The 20,963-nt window shown below is 34.0% G+C and overlaps 1 protein-coding gene across 6 annotated transcripts in view; it reads right to left on the bottom strand.

Moving 5' to 3' along the window:
- Window positions 1-20,963, bottom strand: part of LOC137924038 (optomotor-blind protein-like) — a 135,826-nt gene that overhangs the window by 9,186 nt on the left and 105,677 nt on the right. For 4 of the 6 annotated variants that reach the window (XM_068767340.1, XM_068767343.1, XM_068767344.1 and 1 more), the window contains 2 exons: window positions 5,818-5,976; window positions 5,052-5,128 (listed from right to left, as the gene is read on the bottom strand). In XM_068767340.1, coding sequence (XP_068623441.1) covers window positions 5,052-5,128; window positions 5,818-5,976 — 236 coding nt within the window. The remainder of the gene's footprint in view (window positions 1-5,051; window positions 5,129-5,817; window positions 5,977-20,963) is intronic. The other 2 variants (XM_068767342.1, XM_068767346.1) reach the window with 1 other exon arrangement.

The raw sequence follows: 20,963 nt of genomic DNA, 5'->3' as shown, positions 1-20,963 counted from the left end.
TCATGTTTCCTAACTTGCTTTGACGGAATCGATGTCGAGCTTTTTTCATACTATTCACTATTCATCAGGCCACTAGCAATGAAAAGTCCAGTGTGAAGTGAAGACTCCAGGTGATGGTCCAAGAAAAGACTTTAATTTCCCTAAAGGCATCCTGTTGATGTTGTCTGCGGGTGACGTGACCAAAACTTAGGTCTCGTTGGTACGAGCATAATTAGTAGCATATTGTAGAGAGCCTAGTGGTCGAGAGTGGATATAAATATGTAACATAGAGATAATAATGTTATATGGCAATAACAGTGCCAAGCAGTATATTAGAATTACAGTTAAAAATTAATAAAATTTCATATCGAGATGATTTATAAAATATACATGATGAACAATGCGTGAACGTAATAACAAAATTATTGAAAACAAATTATTGTAGGGTACATATTTTGTAGGTACCAGACTGATATAAAGTAGTTGTTGAAGGTGTAGGAATATTCGTAAGTACTGTTAGAAAAAAATAACGACGCCACAATGGTTAGAGTTGTCTGTGATTTCTGAAGCGGTGTTAAATATAAGAAGATTCTCCGTAATGTTGTATTGGAAGGGTTTTATAATCACCAAAATTATGTTAAATTATGTCGGCAAAGCTAACATAGTAAATTTAAAAAATCCCTAACTGAGTTATTCCATAGACACGCGTCAACATGGTCTAATTGTAACGTAAATTCATGCTTTTTTGTCAAATCCGGTAGTTTGGTTCGGAATTCAAAATTCAAATTTATTTAAATTCTAAACTAAGATTTTTAATGTTATTTATTTGCTAAGTTATATTGTTCTGATATCATTTTGTTCATAAATTCTGTAGTATGTAGCTTCTGAATTATGTACCGATTTTTTTTGTAAAGAGTTCCCCCGTGATACCAACGCTGTGGGAACTATTATTACAACTCGTAACATTAATAATTTGTCAAACTAGTAATATTACGTAAAACAAGAACGCAGATTATTAAATAAATAGTAATTAAACTATGTAATAAATCACGACATAGCTTTTGAATTTTTTTTTGAACAAAATTTTATATGATCATATGAAATATCGAAATTAACCGATATTGTCCAGCGAATTGGTGAGTTGAAGTGGCAATGGGTCACATAGCGCAGAACAGATGGCTGCCGAGGTCTTAATGTTTTGAAAGGACCACAGGCCGTCAAGTGTAGCGTTTAATGTGCACCCACGACGTGGACAGATGATCCTTTCAAGTTCGTCGGTCGGTCTTGTTGAAAAACTATAGAGGAAGCCCATGTCTAGCACTGGATATGCTACGGTAGAATTAATTATAATTGTAATTATCAATATTGTCCCATACGTGCTCTTGGGAACGAATCTCTGTAAATATTCAGACAAATATGAGCATGCAAGGTATCTTAATTATAATTGTACTAATGTAGACAAAACTCCGTGTAAAAACACATTACATTGTGCGGTCTCAAAGGCGATGTGCTCGGTGTTCAGACGCGGCCGGTATGCGAACAATCGTCTGCCATAATTCACCATTGCGACTAGGTTTACCATGAAATTTTCAAAATACGGACATTACTTAATAATATTATTTTGCGAAAGGAAACTTTTGGCATAGTTGTAATAAATTTACAGCTGTTTTAATATAGGTTATTGTTGTAATGTTTTATCCTTTATTGATTGTAAAAACAAACCAATATTTATGATCAATAACATATTTGTAATATTAAATTTATCATTGATGTATTTACACAAGCTATAAAGGGGTGAATGTATAGCTCAGTTATCAGCAAGCTTTTATACCTATTTCTATACGCTATGTATAAAAGGGTCTTCTCGAAATGTACTACATTAGTTTATTTTTCTATTGTAATGCGATAGGCTAATAATTTCTAGCGGTAAAAAGCCTGCAGGGATAGAAATGAATAATTATAATATGTGATAATATAGTATCATTTCGTTATTTATTATTTCTGAAACCGTTGATTTTTAGACAGGGCAACCCCATTAATATTTATAACTAGCCACCTAGTATAATGGATCTTAAAAATAAAAAATGTCTTGCTTTATTTACAACCGCCAAATATACATTTACTCATTTTTGATCAAATTTTATAGAGATATGTATATTTTTTTATTAAAGTTGTACTAAAAATATGTACAAAAATCCCGAGTTTAAAAATGCATGCGCTCCCTACAGTCACAAAGGGAAACGATGAGTTATGCGCGGCATGTGTCCCCGCTTTTCACGAGCGCGGCGTTTGTCAAAACGCTCACGTTTCCCACGCTTCCGGTCGGCGGCCATTTTGAAAAGATGAGCTTCCGCCGTCCAGGGACCGTGCTGCCCTCTAATTCGGAAGCTGTGGCGCGCTCGGTTCCGGCGCAAAATGTTAAGTAAGCGAATTAAATTCTCACTCGGACGTGTGCTTTTCAAAGCTGCCTTCGATGTGTGGAAAATAACACTTACTTTGTTTACGTATATTTTGATAGCTTAGTCTCTATATCTATATAGTTTTAAAATAACAATTTAACATAGGTCGCTTTGTGTCAATTATTATATCAATATTTAAACTTTATTATGTAAAGAAAAAATTGTTTAACATATACAAACTTGTTGTACAAAGTCTGCAAGGACGGTAAATAAACAATTATTAATATAAATAGCAACCCGAATTTTGTAAACACTTTTTATGCGTACCCTTATTAAATATTTATGTAATCATTAACATTTCGGTGTTATGTATCGTAACATTAATTGACAGTATATGAGCGTTTACATCTATAACCAATCATTCTGTATATTGTATCATAAAAAGTAAATATGATTTCAGAAAATGTTATTCGTCTCTGGCGCCGGATAAACTTCACAGACACTGATCGAGTCTTCGAACGAATTAGACATTAGAACCACGAGCCGTCCCCCGGGGCGCGGGCAAATTACGCGGTAGAAAAAACCAAAGCCGATTTTATCGCGGAAATCCAATTTTCTCCCTTGCACGCTAAAGACGCCTGGAAAAAAGCGCCAAGTAGAATGACTCCACCATTTCGAGCATTGCCTCGCTACGTATAAACCGAACACGAATAAGGAGGCGCCGGATTGGCTTAATTTGAATTTTCAACGGCGCTGTGTCGTGTTGGGTGTCGACTAGGGTAACCATTACTATGTCATACGATTGGGATAATTAACGTTCGGGCTTAGAAGGTGACATTTATCTATAAGCTAAGAGTCAATTTGCGAAACCTCAATTATGTACTGTACTATGCCTAACGTACTATATATGTCCAACCATTGAAATTAATACAAAGTTTTCAGTGTGAAATTTTACAATATTTATGTTAGCTGGATATTTTCCAATGGTTCTGTTAAGATCTTCGGCCCTATTAGAAATCTATAGGAGAGGCTAATGTCTAGTTGTGGAGGTCCTGCTGCTGAAATGATGGTGATAATGATTGAATATCTTATTACTTAAATGTATAATAATTATATGCACAAGATACAGTCGAATAAGGATTTATTTAAGGAAATACTAGTATTCCTGGTGTCCCTACCACGGGGTGCATTTGGGACGTAGCCGCTCGTGTCCTAATTAATTTGGAGCGATTCACAGATAGCGAGCTAATTTCGTTAGCCGCTCACTTCGCATTAAGCACTGGCGCATTTGCCTTGTTAATCTTTCGCCTTTCACTACCGACCGCTCTTTACTGATCATTTGCATAGACTCTTCCACTGTACCGATTACATACTTCTACATTTAACAAATTTAAATTAAAAAATTCTTTATTCAATATACAATGAATAACATCTATTGACGTCAAATTAAATCGATCACATGTTCGGCTGTTAAAAGCAGGCGAAAGAGACGCAACTGTGTTTTACACTTTATACAATATTTAAAATGTAATACACATTTAAATTTCATGGAAGCGAACACTTTACAATTTAGTAACCCTCGGAATGTAAAAGTTGTTTGATATTTTTTTAATCTAGCAACAGAAGCTTTCTAAACAATATATGGGATCCTATGGTAAAAGGATGTATAGGACATTGAACCATAGAAACACTATACTACAGAGTATTTTCAAATTTTACAAATCTAGAAGGATCGTGATCTTTAAAGTAAAAGCAGCTACGACCGCGCTATGTAAAACCGACACAAATTACCGATGTATCAGATATTATTAGATATTTCAATGCACCAACCGTAGCTTAGAACTCTTCACAGAAATTATACTCTAAGGTTCTATTGTAGTCACTCGATTTAAGTACCCGAGACGGTTAAATCATCGCTCGACTAGTTAAAATTATTTAAAATTCGTGGCGTAGAAAACTCTAGAGAAGCTCCTACAGGGAAAATCTGTCTGGTACGTGGCGTATATGTATTTATTTATTTATATCTAAAAGGCTTGCTAGAAGCTATATATAATGTTTCATATCACAAGCCATGGAGAGTCTATTGCACGTTAAATTAATTTTAGGCAAGATTTTATACTTTAGTTTCAATTTTATTATAGGAATAAAGAAAAGTAAAGTTAATGATTTCATTTACGAAAACTTTTTATATATTCTATCCATAAAAGCATCTCTGTCATGTATAGTTATGTACATTTTTCTACGGGGGAAACCTATGTCCAGCAGTGGATGCTATAGCTGAAATAATGTTGATGACGTGGCAATATCATGCGTGTGCTTCGACGGCGAGTATGGCTTGTAGCCTGGCTGCGTGTGAACGAGATATCTTTCTCATTATCTTGTATAAATAATACCTTTTTTCTCGTTAATCTTACAATAAATATGGCATATGTTAAGCCGGTTTTTTTACCATAATATTAAGTGTCTTGGTTTGGTGCCTCAACGTTTTAGGTTAGAGCTGAAAGTTCCCATTTGTTATTATTAAGATTTTACCAGGATTTCATAGCGCGTGTTCAACCCAGGCCAGAACATACTTGTGACTGTGAGTAAGGCATCATCGGTAAAAAAACTATTAATAATATGTCTAACAATAATAGATAGATTAGTGGTAGACTTTAAAGAATAGATACTTACTTCTTCTCTCTTTTCCCCGCTCCTGTATCCCTAAAGCCTTTGGCGAACGGGTTGTTGTCTATTTTCAGTTGGGTTATCTGTGAACAATTAACAATATTGAACAATATTGACACTACTTGACAGGTACATAGGCATCCATTGTTACAGTTAAATAATCTAGTGATAAACATTTAATATACTTCATTCGAAACCTAAGCTATAAAATTATAATTGGGCAATCTTTGTTGAGATGGTCGAGTGATCTGATAACTACATCTTATGAACAAAAACGTAATTATGACTGTCAATATTATAATAATTAATTAATTTCGGTATAAGTTCACGACTAGATATATAGGTGAATATTTGAAAGTAAAATATACATTATTGTATTTTTACCATTATTCTTTGGACTAACTTAGCTTCTTGGCTTTTCTTCTTCAAATATCGCAAAGATTAATTATTTGTCCTAGCTTTGAATCCGAAAGACATGTGGTGGGTGAATGAGGTCAATAGACAGTTTTTGAGTAGACTTATGTTCTAGCAATTGGAATACAACAAGATCATACACATTTTGAGTCAGTCCAGCCATCAAAAGCATAGAATTTAGAAAATAGGGAAATAAGTTAATAGTTTAAGTTGAAGTATTTTAGAATTAATAGGTTTAAGTGAGCTCATAGTCTGTAGAACAACATTGTACTTTTCTTAATTATTAAAAATTCATAAAACTTGAAGTATATAACCTGACTTGTGAAGTAATGAATAACGATAATATTGGTTAACGAACCTTCTCGTTCTGATATGCGGTGACGGCGATAAACTCTGTCTCCTTGAAGACGTAAGTCCTGAAGGTGGAGTACGGCAACTTGAGGATGTCGTTGGCGCGCACCAGGTGGAACCTCGGCTGATACTTGTGCATCGAGTTCAGGATCGTCTGCGTAACACACTTTAGACAGCTTAGGAACTTGATCGTTTCACTTCTTATTCACAATGGATAATCAAAACTATGAACTAAAACGACCTATATCTACAACGTAATAGATATTGTTAAATTATATTTTGTTTGCGAAACTTCTAGATTACAACGCAACATTGTCAGTAGTGATTTCCAAGAACACGATTTAAACTCGTTCTAGATTATAAAGACAATTTTTATAACATTTAAGTATGGCAATATAGATAGCTACAATATTTGTAACTATTTGGAACAGTGGTTTATAAATTTACAAACATAGATTTTCATTATCAGTTGAACAGAATTTTTAACAGGTATATGTTAATGTTATAATTTTTGATTTAATAGATTCACTTTAATGCGACATTAGAAAGAAAATCCGTTAATTTATGTACAGTTTTCAGGTTTTAGACGCAGTTAATAACTAATAAGTATAAAATAGAAATTGATTTGACCATGCTACATATAAAAGACGGAGAAAAAAATAAATATTAACATTAATTACGCACTACAGTAATATATACACAAATTACTAATTCAAAACAATTTAAAAGATAAAATTAAAGACAAAAACTTGAACTAAAATAATAAACATTTATTGTTATTAAGAATATTTTATATTTATCAGGTACAAATGTTGTTAGTCGCAGGATTGGGAAATGGGTCATGATTTAGTGACAAAAATCATCCATTAGGCGAAGTCACTCATTACCCTGGAGACTGCCACCGGATCATCAGTGGAAAGACCGGTGAGTATGTGCTATAATATTTATAGCTTATGTAGCGTTTTTTTAAAGAATGTGATAGTTTTATCCACTTCAGTTAGATAATTTTGAAGATTAGAACTCCTTAAAAATACAACGCAGTTTCGTGCAACGAAACAACGTAATATAATTTTGAGGAATCCGAAATCTACTGCAGTTCGGGAGACAACTCTAACAGGTTTTAGTTTTCTGGATAGACTAAACTGCTGACAACTACATAACAGTGGTAGCACAGCAGTAGAGGATTGAAACATGAGATCGTTGCTCACGGGCTCGACTTCTAGAATACAAACTCGTATAATTCATACTTCTAGCATTAAACATAAGGGATTGCCATTGCCCTCAAACAAGTTTCCAGAGGATGGCCAATAGTGTTCTCTGAGTACTGTAATACTCTGCGATCGTTAACCCATTTGCGAATCGTGGCGATTATGTTATATACTCCCATAGATATCTTTGGATAGGCCTACGCCTTGCAAATGTGTCTACTGGCTGAAACGACGAGGATACCGTTGCGCAAATGGCTAAATGTTAAGTGCAGTAGCTTAAACCTCTTTTATAGGTATCATAGCTCTACTCCTTCGAGCGCCTTAGTTCGGGTCTCCTATGATACTAGAACAGAAGACCACTCAGCTCGACCTCAACTATTAATTTTTACAATCAGGTTGTTAAAAAATATGTGTTTATTTAAATATTTAATTTTCATAAGCGGTTACATCAATGTAAGCTCACATTTATGTCAATTTAGAACACTTTCTGTTAAAATTAAATTAAATATAATGTTATTGCGTGGATAAAATGTAAACTGATGATAAAATTTTCACAATTTCTTGATTGACTGTAAACATTCTCGATGTTGTATAACGTGACGGCAATAATTCCTGTTTAATGTATTCATTTTCTATCCGATTGTATTTGCGCCGTCGTCATCGTTGGCTGTTAGGTTCATTTTATTGCAAACAAGCGGTTGTTCGACGCGCCTTATTGGGAGCAATCGTAATTGGTCGCAATTCATCGAATCGCCAGCTCGCTATAGTTGCAATTCATCAGAAGTACTCTCCTCAGTTCGTTCATTACTTAGGCCACTTGCACAGTTACACAGCATCGCTCGGCAGAACAACTGTTATTTGTTAATTATTATTTGAATTAAAGATAAAATCTTCGACTCGAATTGACCCAGTTCGTTTTATTTGAAAAATTATTTTGTAGCGTAACTAGTTTCTTTAACTTTTTGTCAATTTCATTTTTTTTCTGAAGTAGTCTACGTTCACTGACAGTTGGAGGCGACCTCAATCCAGTCTCTCACGCTGTCCTTAACACAGTCGACTGTTCACCATCTAGGTGGACGTCAAAGGCTGTGTTTGCCAGTCGTGGCATCTATTCCAGAACCAAGCCCCAACACCGCATGTGCTGTGCAATACGTGACCTAACAGCCGTAACTCCAACTTGAAAATCCACTGGGCTATGTCAGTTATTCTCGTTCCTTACAGATTTACTCATTCCCATATCCGATTATTATTATAAATGTATGGAGGTGTATATATAATCATCAGTGGGCGTCCTATAGTCCATAAGTTGCACAAATATTAAAACAAGCAGTATGATAGTTATTATGATCGCATATGCTGGTTCCTAAAGAAACGTGTTACTATGAAAAAAAAACAAATTATGTAAAATTTTAATAGTTTCGCAATAAATATCAATTGTAAATTTATTATGAATTATTTTTCATCAGACATCTTCAGATAACAAAGTTTACTTTTCACACTAATTCAAAGGTTACAATTTTTCTCTCCTTCCGCTAACATTTCCAAGTCCGTCAATTCTACGCAAATGGTACCCGGTGTTCAAGTGATTTCTATTTGATCTATGTACTTTCTAGGCACCGACCCCTTCGCTTGCAACTTGCATGCCCTGTAATAGTTCCATTGAATATACCCCTCACCTCCTCCTAAAACCTCTTACCTCCTCGATGTATTACCAACATAAGAAAAAACCTTTTTAGATATTTCTATTATATTTTGCTTGAAAACTGCGAATGACTACTATATACTGTAAATGAATGGTCGAAATGTTTTTTTTTTAATTTTTTTTTCACTTTTTTTAATTAGCTCAAATATATAATAAGTTTGTAAGTATAAATGTTATAAATATTTCTACTGAACTTCGATAATGGATATCGTCCTTTTGTTGTAGAAAAAGCTTTATTTTAAATTAGACAATTAATAAAAGTTTTGTGTAATGAACACAATTGTAAAATGAAATAGTTCTATCTGTACGCAGGTGTTATATATTTTTTAAATTCTTTGGCGTATCAATACTAAGTTGACTTGTAGAGAATGTCTGTAAGGCATTAAGTGCGCTGTTGCTCCAGAAGTAAAAATAGTAAGTAAATATGTTCGATAAAAATAACATTATTACGATTTTGCGAATCATATAAAGCCTTGTATTTACGATACGCAATTAAATTTTAGCATTCAAGTGTGTATTCGATCGCTATAATTTCGAACTTATCCGACAGATGGCGCTTGTAGTCGAATTCAAGTGCTCCTTTCGTTTTACGCAGGTATTTCTTCAGAATGAATCGCATTCTAATTAATAAAGAAGAATCAACGAAGATCTGACACGTATCTATTGATGGGATTCTTAGTTTGTGCTTCCCGTGAGCGATTATTTTTTTAAATACATAGGGGCACGTTGTACAGTGGTAACTGCTCAACGTTAGAAGATCGTAGGTGATGGTTTCGATTCCCGGGACAAAATTGTAAATAATTTACAATTTGTGCATCGATTATAAAAGATTGCCGCTGCTTAGGAACAAGTTTCCAGAGGATGGGCAGCAGATTCCTCTGTGTACCATACACTGCTATCGCCACCCCGACAAGCGATGCTATTATCGTATATTCTGCCCTAGATATTTTTTAAAGGAGGTTTATAGGCTTCTATTGGATGAAACAATGACGACGATAAAGGTACAGGAATGTACTAACTACCATTAACTTGATAATGGTTTGAAAAAAGCTGTAAATAATAAATTTACTTTTAAAAGAAAATGTAATAGACTTGCGAGGTGCGCTGTCATCGTTCTCACCCCTGTTGTGATACGGGGTCATTATTTCATTCGCCTTTGAATGATACATGAGCCGATCACGACCTCCTTCAAAGGTGGCAGCTATGGTATATCTATTACGCGATAATTCCTGTCGATTTGAATTAAATATAACTGAATACTAATAGGGAACTGCGAAGATATCAAGTATTTTCCTAATTTATTTAATGTTATAGATTTACAGACATATAAATATATTGGTGTATGCTTCTATGTAAATACATTCTATGAAAATAATTTACATATGTTGCATACATAACAAATTGTATAAAAAATAATATATTCGACAAACATGTGATTATCACAGAACTAATACTGTACTTGACTACCAATTTTAAATGGCAGACAGGCAAATGGTCAAAGGCTGTGACTAGGCATCGTAGGTTGTAGCTTCGATAACTGAAAAGCGTGCAGTTTATGAATAAAATAGTGATCATTGTTTACGAAAAAGAAAGATTCTCTGAAAAGGGTGTATAAGGGACAAAAAATTGGCGTGTACATCCAGCAATCTTGACCGAGTTGGAGTATTGAATAATGATACTCTTGTCAAGAATTAAGAACCCTATCTATATACAAACGCCTAAATTTCGGAAAGAAAAAAAGAATATACAATGTGTTTGTTGCAACATCAGACTTCACATCGATTCATCGAACCTAGTTTCAATGCTTTCGAACTTCCAATAGCTGATGCGATAGGACGGTATTTGTGATTATTATTTTGTGAGTATTATTAACTAACATTTTTATAATTCATACTACGAAATGATTCGCATATATAAGAGAGGCCACCACAACAAACTAACAACTCGATGTATTTGGGTTAGCATTTTATTCTCTCCGATGCTATAAAAAAGGAAAAATGTAAAATCTAATTAGTTCACAATTGATATATGTTAGCTAATTGCAGTTATTTTAACAAATATAAATATGTTGTAGGCCTTGTTTTCTATAGTACTATTACTAACATAACCACGAAGTTTTTATATTGAATTAGGTTTACTACATTTTAATACATTTACTGGTTGGCAGGGGGACATGATTGTATTACGAGTGAAAAAGAATAAATGTCATAACCAAGCATTACAGGTTAAAATATTACTTAAGCAGGTTGCTCCGGCGGGAAGGTCCGCGGCTAATGATACGTCAGGGTGACCCCTACGCGATACAAATTATAGCACTAGGCATTCAATTTAAGTGGTTTATTGCGTTTCACAGCGCCTTGTGCGTTTTTTTTATGTTTCGTAGAAACTAAAAAAACACTCCTAGTTGAAATATTATACTACTATTAACTATGATTAGTATGTTATCTAGTTTTTATAGAAACTAGGAGTTAAGAAGAAAATTAAGTTCCCCTAAAATAGCATCTTTTAACTTAAAGCTAAAATGATACCAAACGCTCCAAGGTTTGCCTCAGATCAAAATCTGAGAAGCGCTTACTTAAAAACTTAATATGACTTGCTTTATTTATTAAATTAATCCTTAATTTAATAAATAAAGCAAGTCATTCCCAAACTGTTTTATCTCTTCAACATCCTTAAGACTGTTTTAGGATATTTACTAGTTTCTTTGATAATTTTTTCGAGAAGCATTACTACAGAGTTAATCGTAAAGGGAACAAACAAACAAAAGTAAAGCAAGCTTATTTTTATGTGTGGCTCTAATCTTTTGTACTTTAATGCCTTTTTTTTCTAGTATCGCTTTCATAATTTGCATCGCAATTATTTAGAATCTGTGATCCTGGCCTTGAAATATTGTAAATATACGTATTAGTATAACATAATGACCTATCAATATTCGTATACGAATTGATAATAAAATTAACTCACATTTACAATCTTAGCTAAATTATAATGATATATAATAATTATATAATAGATAAAGGTTCATCGAATAAGCGTGTGTAGTGTGAGACACAGATTCGGTGCTAGTCTTACATTATGAACTACTTATGATTTACTGTAAAGACTAATCTAGACCCCCAGTCTTGAATATTACAAAGGGTTATGGCTAAAACAAAAATTATTATTAGTAGTATATATCATCTATAATCAATCGAGTATGATGTTTTCCCGGAAGGTAGAGAGAATGGTTTTATCTTAATTTCAGTCACCTAAATACATAATTAAGTTTTTCCCCGCATTTGTGGGTTTGTCAAAAAACTAACACATACACAAAAAGATTCTTATTTTTTATCCTCTGAGAATTCTGAAAGAGCCTAATATAATAGAGAGAAGAACCAAATTGACGTGTATTTATTAACTGAATATTATTCGTCATCAGAAACGTTAAACTGATATCCTGGATCGTCACGCCGATACAGATCCTTCTTTTTCCAGAGTACATTATAAATGACAGCGAAAACACATATCTAGCAAATTTAAATTAGTGGAGATGCAAAATATTTAACTTAATAATTTCATGTAAGGATTCATTAAAGTGTTTATAAGTCCAACTTGTTAACCGCTGGGTGTATTTTAAGGCGATGACTTTCAATACGCTCGATCACAAGAAATAGATAAATGTAAATATATGACAAGATCGCAGCAAAATAGATGCAGCGCAGTTGTCGGGCAGTCTAGACGGACGTGGTCGGTGCTTGCAAGCTAATGAAGATAAGCGCCAAGTGGACGTTATTAAAATGACGAACGCATACGGACGTAATCTAGATATGTGTGGCCATTGTGCCGTCGGGTTTTGTATTGCAAAAATGATCGGTTTGTATGCAAAACCGCTATTAGAATTCCTTGCCTGGCCTCGAGTGGGCTGAGCACGCATGGTATATCAATATTCAATGTTTGTTTGTTTATTTCAAATGAGTAGACGGCGGCATGTCCCGGTGTAAATAAGTCAGCGGGCCCCGGAGAGCGCGGTACAATGGAAACAGATAAATAAGGTTCGGTTACGTTCGATTGCATGCACTTATACCAAATATGTTTTCCTTGTTTAAACGCTTTATTCTACTTCGCTAGCAAGAACGTCGACAGTGTTACCTTTAACGTGTTTAAACTGATTGATTACTCATTATTATAAAAATTTTAAAGGGGTGAATGTACCATTTTCAGTCAATAAATGTATGGTATACCTTATCAAAAATCTATCGTTTCAGAAATAATAAACAACATAATAGTTATAAAGTACGAAAATCGTTTTCAAAATTGGGATTACTTGTATTTTACTACCAGAAGATATAGTAAAGTCGCTCAACGAGCCATCGAGAGAGCTATGCTCGGGCTTTCTCTGCGACAGAGAATTAGGAATGAGGAGATCTATAGACAAAGCAACCGAAATAGCCCAGTGAAATGGCGAGTTGAAGTGACAGTAAGTAAGCCACAGTGAAGGTCTTCAAGTTTCTGGAGTACAGACTACGACCGGAGAGCGCAGCGCAAGTAACTTTAGGAGAACACAAAACCTGGTTAAAATCGCTGGAAGAGACTATGCAGGCCGCTACCGACCGGCCCTATTACAAAGTGAATGTTCTGCGGCTGAGATGATGATGATACTGAGTAACTATTTATTAACAGCAACTATTTATGATAGATTTAAATTGATCACACTTTTAAGGGAGATATTGTTCGCGGATTCTGGATTTCTTAGTCGGAGCTGTGAAAGCAGTAGAGTTTGTCGGCACCAAATAACATTTAATAAAAAACTACGGTGAATAAAGAGTAAAACAATAGTACATAGTATACTGTGTAAATGATGAGATATCCTACACTGTGCGTATGTCGCCTCGACGCATTCCGTGCGTTTTGCGGACCGAAGGTCGGGCGTGTATGTAAAGCAATAAAGGGAATTTTATTGACTAATTGCATTTCCCCGCGCATCTCGCCTCCCGTGCGATTGCTTCGAATTGCTTTTAATTTGATTAAATGACTTGACGACGTCAACTTCCGTCGGGATTTGTTGTCGCGAATCACGTGACGCCCTTCGTGCCCATCAAATGTCTACAGTGTATTTTAGTACATGTCTATAACGTACGGAAGAAAATAGGACTCAAGAATGATAAGCTTTTCATATTTTGTTTATTTTTTAAAATTTTCAGGCGCTGATTTCAAAACAATGAAATAAGCGTTATATATACTTTTAAAATTATTTGGAAGTTTATTTTAACTTTACTTTTAAATTTTTTGATAATTGGCAACCGAATAATATATTTATGGTACCAAAAGCATAATTATTTTATATTTATTTATTTTTTATTTATTTAACAGTTTATTGTACACAATAAAAACACTAAAGTAACAATACAAATATAACTGACACAACAGGCACTACTTATTTCTAACCAGAAATTTCTTCCAGTAGGATTATTATTATATTACATTATTATATTCTTTTAATCTTTGAAATCTTTTGAATTGCTTTCTTATATTTATGTTTTATTATTATTATTTCTTCTGGAAGTAAGCTTTCGAACAGCTAGTTGCATATAAAAGAGATGCGTCTTAAATTCCGTTATGACTTATACTCAAAACATCCGAATTTATGAGGACACTGTCAACTGAAAGAGAATACACAGCGCCTGTAATGCGATGCGGCGGTATGATTTTCAAATATTTTATCTACATGTAAATTGTGAAATATATTTTATTTTCCGTGATTTGATACAACATTATGTGTATTTTTAGATACAAACGTTATTTTTCAGAATTATTGTTTCATGTTTATTAATAATTTATTTTCTTTACATCTTTGTTTTTTCTTTTTTTTTTCTTCAAATTACCTAAAATGTGTCATTAAAAAAAATAATTGCTTTTCACTTGTATCTTCGCCGAATACATTTTGAAATAAAACAACGTATTCGATTTATGTAAGTTCGTAATACAAAAAATCCGCCATCGTCGTATTAAAACACTATCTGTGGTCTAACATTAGCGATACTTATCGCGCCATAGAAAAGAAAACAAATTCTTCAACAACAATTCTGTTTTGACACACAAATCAAATTATAGCCTCGTATAGCACTAAACAACTCATTAAAGGCGGTGTTTCGCCTTTAAGCTATCGTAGCGGCGTATAAGACGCGTCTGTTTCCGAAATGATAGCGTTAAAATGATATTATGGTTCTGAGCCGATTGTGGAACCTTTATCCGTCCACCCAATTTCTTTATTTTACGGCTGGATAACAAATTAATATGTAAATCGGTTGCACGGTGGTCCGGCGTAACGATGATTTTACTTGAAGATTAAAAATAATATCTCGTGACACATTGAGCTTAACATCGCTCTTGGCAGATACATGAAAAGCTTTCTTTGTGTTTAATTACCATGATAAATTATATTTCATTTATAAATATACATGAATTTTTTTTATTAGAAATATATTTGTAGTAAAAATTAATATCCAGTTATTACAAAATAATTACGGCTCTGTAAAAATCATTAATAATTCGTTTATAATTATCTGTGGTGCCGACAAATTATTATATATTTCATTTGTATAATAAAGTATTAAAACGTATACATTTAAAATTTCTTTGATAAAAATCTTAAATCTCAAACGTATGTAGAATATTTCTAATTGCGGTGAATATAAATCTATGAAGTCATTACGGAATGTCTTCTAACGTTATTTAATTGTTCCTAAGGTTAATAAATTCCCCGAGACAGAGAAATAATTATGACATTAATGTTGAAAGCCCGTCCGCCGATGGCCACGGATTGAATTAATAGCGTCGGTTAATCTCTATCCGGAGAGTTACAGTGAGTATAACTATCGGTAGATGGCGCCACGGGTACGCGTGATAAAATCGTTTCGACACGGTTACGGACTATAAAGGAATTGTTCGTTTTCTTTTTCTTTCAAATTAATTGAGATATTAGCCATCGTTTATACAGTTCATGGTGTTGAGATACAGTTTGCGTGCCAGTTTTTTTTCATATGATATTTGGTACTATTAAATGAGGAGTCATTCGTTCTTGTAATATATTTAAATTTGCCCTATCTATTAATATAGCAGTATTGGCGGTAGAGACAAGACATACAAGTAAATTTCGAATCAGGGTCGATTGTTTACGGATTACGGCAAAATATGCGATTAACGTTGTAGTATTTTATGAATGAAATATATTTTGTCCAATTGTTTGTCATTTTCAGACAAAATATAAAATATTGTTTTATAAAATTATACATGAAGAAGAAGATGAACATGCAATGAATTGTTTCATGTTCAATATCTGCTCTTGTCTTTTTATTTCATTATTTACTGCATGTTGCTTGCTATTCGCCGCTAGATGACGCTGTACTTAAAGTAAAAATAATTTCTAGGACGAAACTAAAGTTTTGTGCAAAAGAAAAAAATATTAATGATTGTAATGTTAACACTAATCTAGTCTACTTCAAAACAAGATTTCAAATAAAATGAAAAGTTTTATTAAGCCGTGTTAAGTTAGAAAATTGTGTAGGGGTTTGTTAACCTAAAATAGTAAATAGTTTTTACATGAAAAACTTAACATAATTAACGATGCGGAGCTCATTCGATTGCAGTTGCACGTTTCCGAACGCTGCGTCGCCGACGGGCGTCGCCCGTACGTTCGCGCCAAATGGCTAATTCGCGCGGCAAACACACGCGCCATAACTCATATCAACTAACCTAAAAGAGGGAGCCGACTTAAGTATATCGTTCCCGCTCTAACGAACTAGAGAAACCCAACGCGACGTTGTTTTTCCTTTTACTTCCTTTGAAATCTTATTTTGAATTTTATTCGTACCGGGGCGTGGACGCTATGTTGCATATTTCGCTGCCCGTTCCCTTGCACGGGCGCCGCGCCCGTCCCTGTCGCGCTTTTTGTGATTTTAATTCGCAGAACGGCATCGGAACGTGATTCGAGTCCATACAGCTTTTTTATTTCAAATGTTCGGAATTCGGCGGCGCGGAGACGGGATTTCGGCAAAGCCGCGGCCGATTATGCAGCATCGATTGAATTCGGATATCGTGGCTTCCACATCGCGAATGTTCCGCGGCGCCACTACTGCCCACGAGCGCGGAGGTCGCTGCCGCCGATGAAACAAATTAACGCCGAGAATCTTAATGTCCACTCATTTGTTTTTGTTCATATTCAATATTTTCGATATCCTCACATTACACCAATGACTTAGATAATCGGCGTTACACTACTTCTTTCTTCTATTTGAATTCTTCACACAAATACGTAATAAAACACCTGATCATGTCTTAAATGCGAAGTTAACATTCTTTTTTCAACATCAGTTTTCAATAACAATTAATCCCAAAATACATTTCATTAATTTAATACGACTTCATTACAATAACGGTATTGTTATAGAAGAAATCGCCGTTTGTTATTACAAACGGCGATTTCTTCTACAACAATACCAATATGATAGTCAGTTGAACGTCATCTTTTGCTTACTTCGTCTGATTACTTTTTTTTAAAAACAACAAATAATTTAAAAAAATAAGACTTAAAGAATCGCAAATAAAGTTCAGCGACGGTCATGTCTATATAGTATAAGTTACTATAACACTCAGAAAGAATTTTCCTCAAATTTAAATATGTATTTTTTATGTTATTGATCTTAATTATAAATCCAAATTTGTCCCTTTTTTAACCTGTTTTTTTTTTAATTTTCTTATATGTTTTGATACAGTTCGGGCAGTATTATTTTATTTTACATAAAAAAATTAATTGTTTATTTTTTGACAGAAGGATATTTTTAACGATATGAAATATTAAAGGTGTACCTAATAGTTTAAAAAGTCAGAAAATGTTGTATAATATAATACATTTTGTAGCTTGGTTATGTATTATTGATTTTTTTATACCACAAAGTTACAGAATACCATTGCTTATAACTGTGTATTTTAGCGATTCGATTCCTCACGAGACACGTCCCAAATGTCTAGTTAGAAGCCAGAGAGATGGATCGCTATAGCTTATTTCCATTAAGAAAATGTGAGGAAAATGCGTCGTATATGTCATATATATACGTCGTATATATATGTCGTCGATAAAGTCGTCGGAAGAAGCTGGATGCGGACCAATACCACCTACTGGTCCTGTTGGAAATCTATAAATGAGGCCTATACGCGGTAGAGGACGCGCCACCGCTGAAATGATGATGATGTTAATGAAAAGTTTTCTATAAAAATGATCTTTAAGGGTTTCCAACCGAATCCAACAACGGACGGTACAAGAGAGTTATCTACCATTTCTAAAGACTTTGTTACGCTGTTAATCAAACATTCGACAGTAAGAGAGAGGAATATGTTTTAGATTTATCAACAAAATCGATCAGGAACGAGTAGATTAGAAGACGTACTAAAGTAACCGACATAAGACATGGTAAGATAAAGTAACAGTAGGCACGCGACATAGGGCGCTGAACAGGTGGTCGCTACAACTTTAAGGTTCTAGAATAGAAACCGCGACTCGGTCAGCGCAGTGTAGAACGTTAACTAACATGTTGGTCATAAGACCAAGTTAATTTCATCGTAAAACGCTGCAGGCCCCTTCCAACCCGTCCTATTGGAAATCTATAGAGAAGGCCTATATCCATCAGTGAACATTTTCCGATGTATATAAAAGTATTTAGAGGCAACCTTTTTTAAGCATTGATGCATAAATGAGTGTTTGAGCACTCCGGACTAACAATGATGCAATAAATGCCCAAGATATCTTTTTTCAGGCAAAAATTAATGGTCACGTGTATTAAAATTCAGATGTTTACCACAGTTTCCATACTAAGCTCTCATTGTTTCATAAAATTGCATCACAAATTTTCTCTTCTTGACAAATAAGTAACAACCCACCGCTTTATGTAACCACGGGAGACAAAACAAGACTGATAAACACATCCTAGTAATTTTCCAACCACATCGTTATTTATATTTCACTGGTTAGATGTCTTGTAAATCCCTAAACTTTTATCTATTGTTGGAAATAGTATTTTATTATTGCCGCTAATTATGTATTTATATAGATAAATTGATCGTTGTCTTATGGAAGTGCCTAATACTTTTTGCCACGAATATACAGCCTTATTTTACAACAGATACGAGTTCCCACCATGCGCCCTCCTCTTTCGTGCTTGACGTTATTCTTTGGTTATATTTCATCAATGTTTTTTATGCCTAATTCCGATTTGGCAACTAATTACGAAATTACAAAAAGTAAATATAAATATTAGGGTATATTTATTTTTTGTATTATGTTTTGACGACACATTGACCGATATTGCTGGAGTTAATTGAGAACTTACCACAAATGAAACTAAAAACATTTACGCATTTTTAAACTGATTTATTTTGTAAATAAATAAAGAAATTTTATTTGAATACTAATTATTTTTGAATGGCATTTGTCTTTTGTCACATCTTCAAACAACTGGTTACACAAAAGACTATCACTGGCCCTTCTGCCGGGTTGGAAACTTTTCGCAACGAATATTATTTGAAATGCTTTGTATCTGTTTGGTTTTCTTATATTATACATACGTAATTTGTGTTTGTTTCCAATAGAATTTGTACTTCTGTATTTCTCCTATTGATTCTGAATTAAAAATAGATGTAATATCTGTAATAACCACGGTAAATCGTTCGAACTTTCTACACGATCAACTACAGTTATGAATGTGGACATGGTTTTGTAATTTAATTGGTAATTGTCTATATTGAGAGTCAATGATGAGTAGTTATTCTCGTAACATAAATACACTATGATATATATAATATTCGGCATAGCACCCGCGTGCGTTACGGCCTACGTTCTAGGAAGAGGTTAATAATCTATCAGAGGGACAATTTCAAAGCTTGTGTTTCAAATAAATCAAATATATTTAATGTTTAACATTATACAATGAAAAAGCAGTTCAGGTAATGAAAATAGATTATTTGTAAGACTAATTTATCGTAGTATATTATTTCATTTTCATCAATTCAAATATAGTACGTCCAGTGCTGGAAATCTCTTTTCAAAAAAACCTTGGAAAGTGAGTAGAGATTCTTAGCTGAATTTGTAGGTTCATGGTCTCCACTCTAGAACCTTAAGTTAACTTAAAAATACGCAAGCTTTGACGGTTACTTTAGTTCGTCTATCGATCTTATCATTAAAGATTTGTTGTCAAAACCCCGAATAAAACTCTGTCCGTGGCTTGGTGAGCGCCTGCGAGCTTGCCAATGAGATCCGAAATAAGGGAACACGTTTCACTACCGTAACTTAGCATTATTGGAGTACAGTGATAACGAATCTTCAAATCCAGTGGAAATTGGCAATACTTAGATGGAATATAGTGTAGTAAATTAGTCGCTAAAAAATTTTTCTGCCTTCCTGCGTATAAACTAGTATACTCATTGAATATATTTAATGTGTATTTTTCGGTGGTGACAAAAATCTTATTCTTCCTAAAGACCATAGATAGATTTCATTGCAGCATTCTTTTCTTTTACTTACATTAACACATGAAGATAGTTATGTGATAACGCACTAAAAACTTCTTCTCAATACTAGCTGTACATGAGAAGGTGAGTGCCATAAATACAAGTTGATTGGTTATAGGTATAAAATCCTTAAAGAGGTGATTGTACTACAGCAGTGAGTTAATGTGTGGCCCGTATGCGAAAATTAATGGTTTCAAAAATAGTAAATTCGTTTAATAAAAAGTTCGGATTACTACATTTTTATTATACATTAAAATCAATGATTGCTTACTACCTGTCTCTGTAGACTTTGTAATGCCGGAAGTTATTAAAGGAGAGTTGCAATTCAAATAAATGTGTATTAACATCAAAGCAAATTTCACAATTGATTTCTCGATGAGATCATAAAAAAGGAAAAAATGACGCATTTAAATCCTTGTGGATTAAGATGCATTTGGAATGCATTAAATTCGTCATGTACCGTACGAAGTGCATTGGGACGCTGCTAATTAAGGCGCGGGTGGCGGATAATTGCCGCGGACCCGCCGGTGTATGGCCGCGTATAAAATATAAATATTTACGACCATAAAAACACAGCGACAGCTTCTCGTGGAGTCGGATCCGTTAACCTACTTGACTTAAGTGTAAAGGAATAAAAAAAGACGTGAGTCCACGTTAAACCAGATTATGTTAGTCAGAGGAGCCGCCGATGGGACAATATTTGCT

The sequence above is a fragment of the Battus philenor genome, unplaced genomic scaffold, assembly GCF_028537555.1.
Source record: "Battus philenor isolate CCGP_79_NKW_IND1 unplaced genomic scaffold, ilBatPhil1.0.hap1 SCAF_23, whole genome shotgun sequence".
NCBI lineage: Eukaryota > Metazoa > Arthropoda > Insecta > Lepidoptera > Papilionidae > Battus > Battus philenor.
This window is presented reverse-complemented; position numbering and strand designations above follow the sequence as displayed.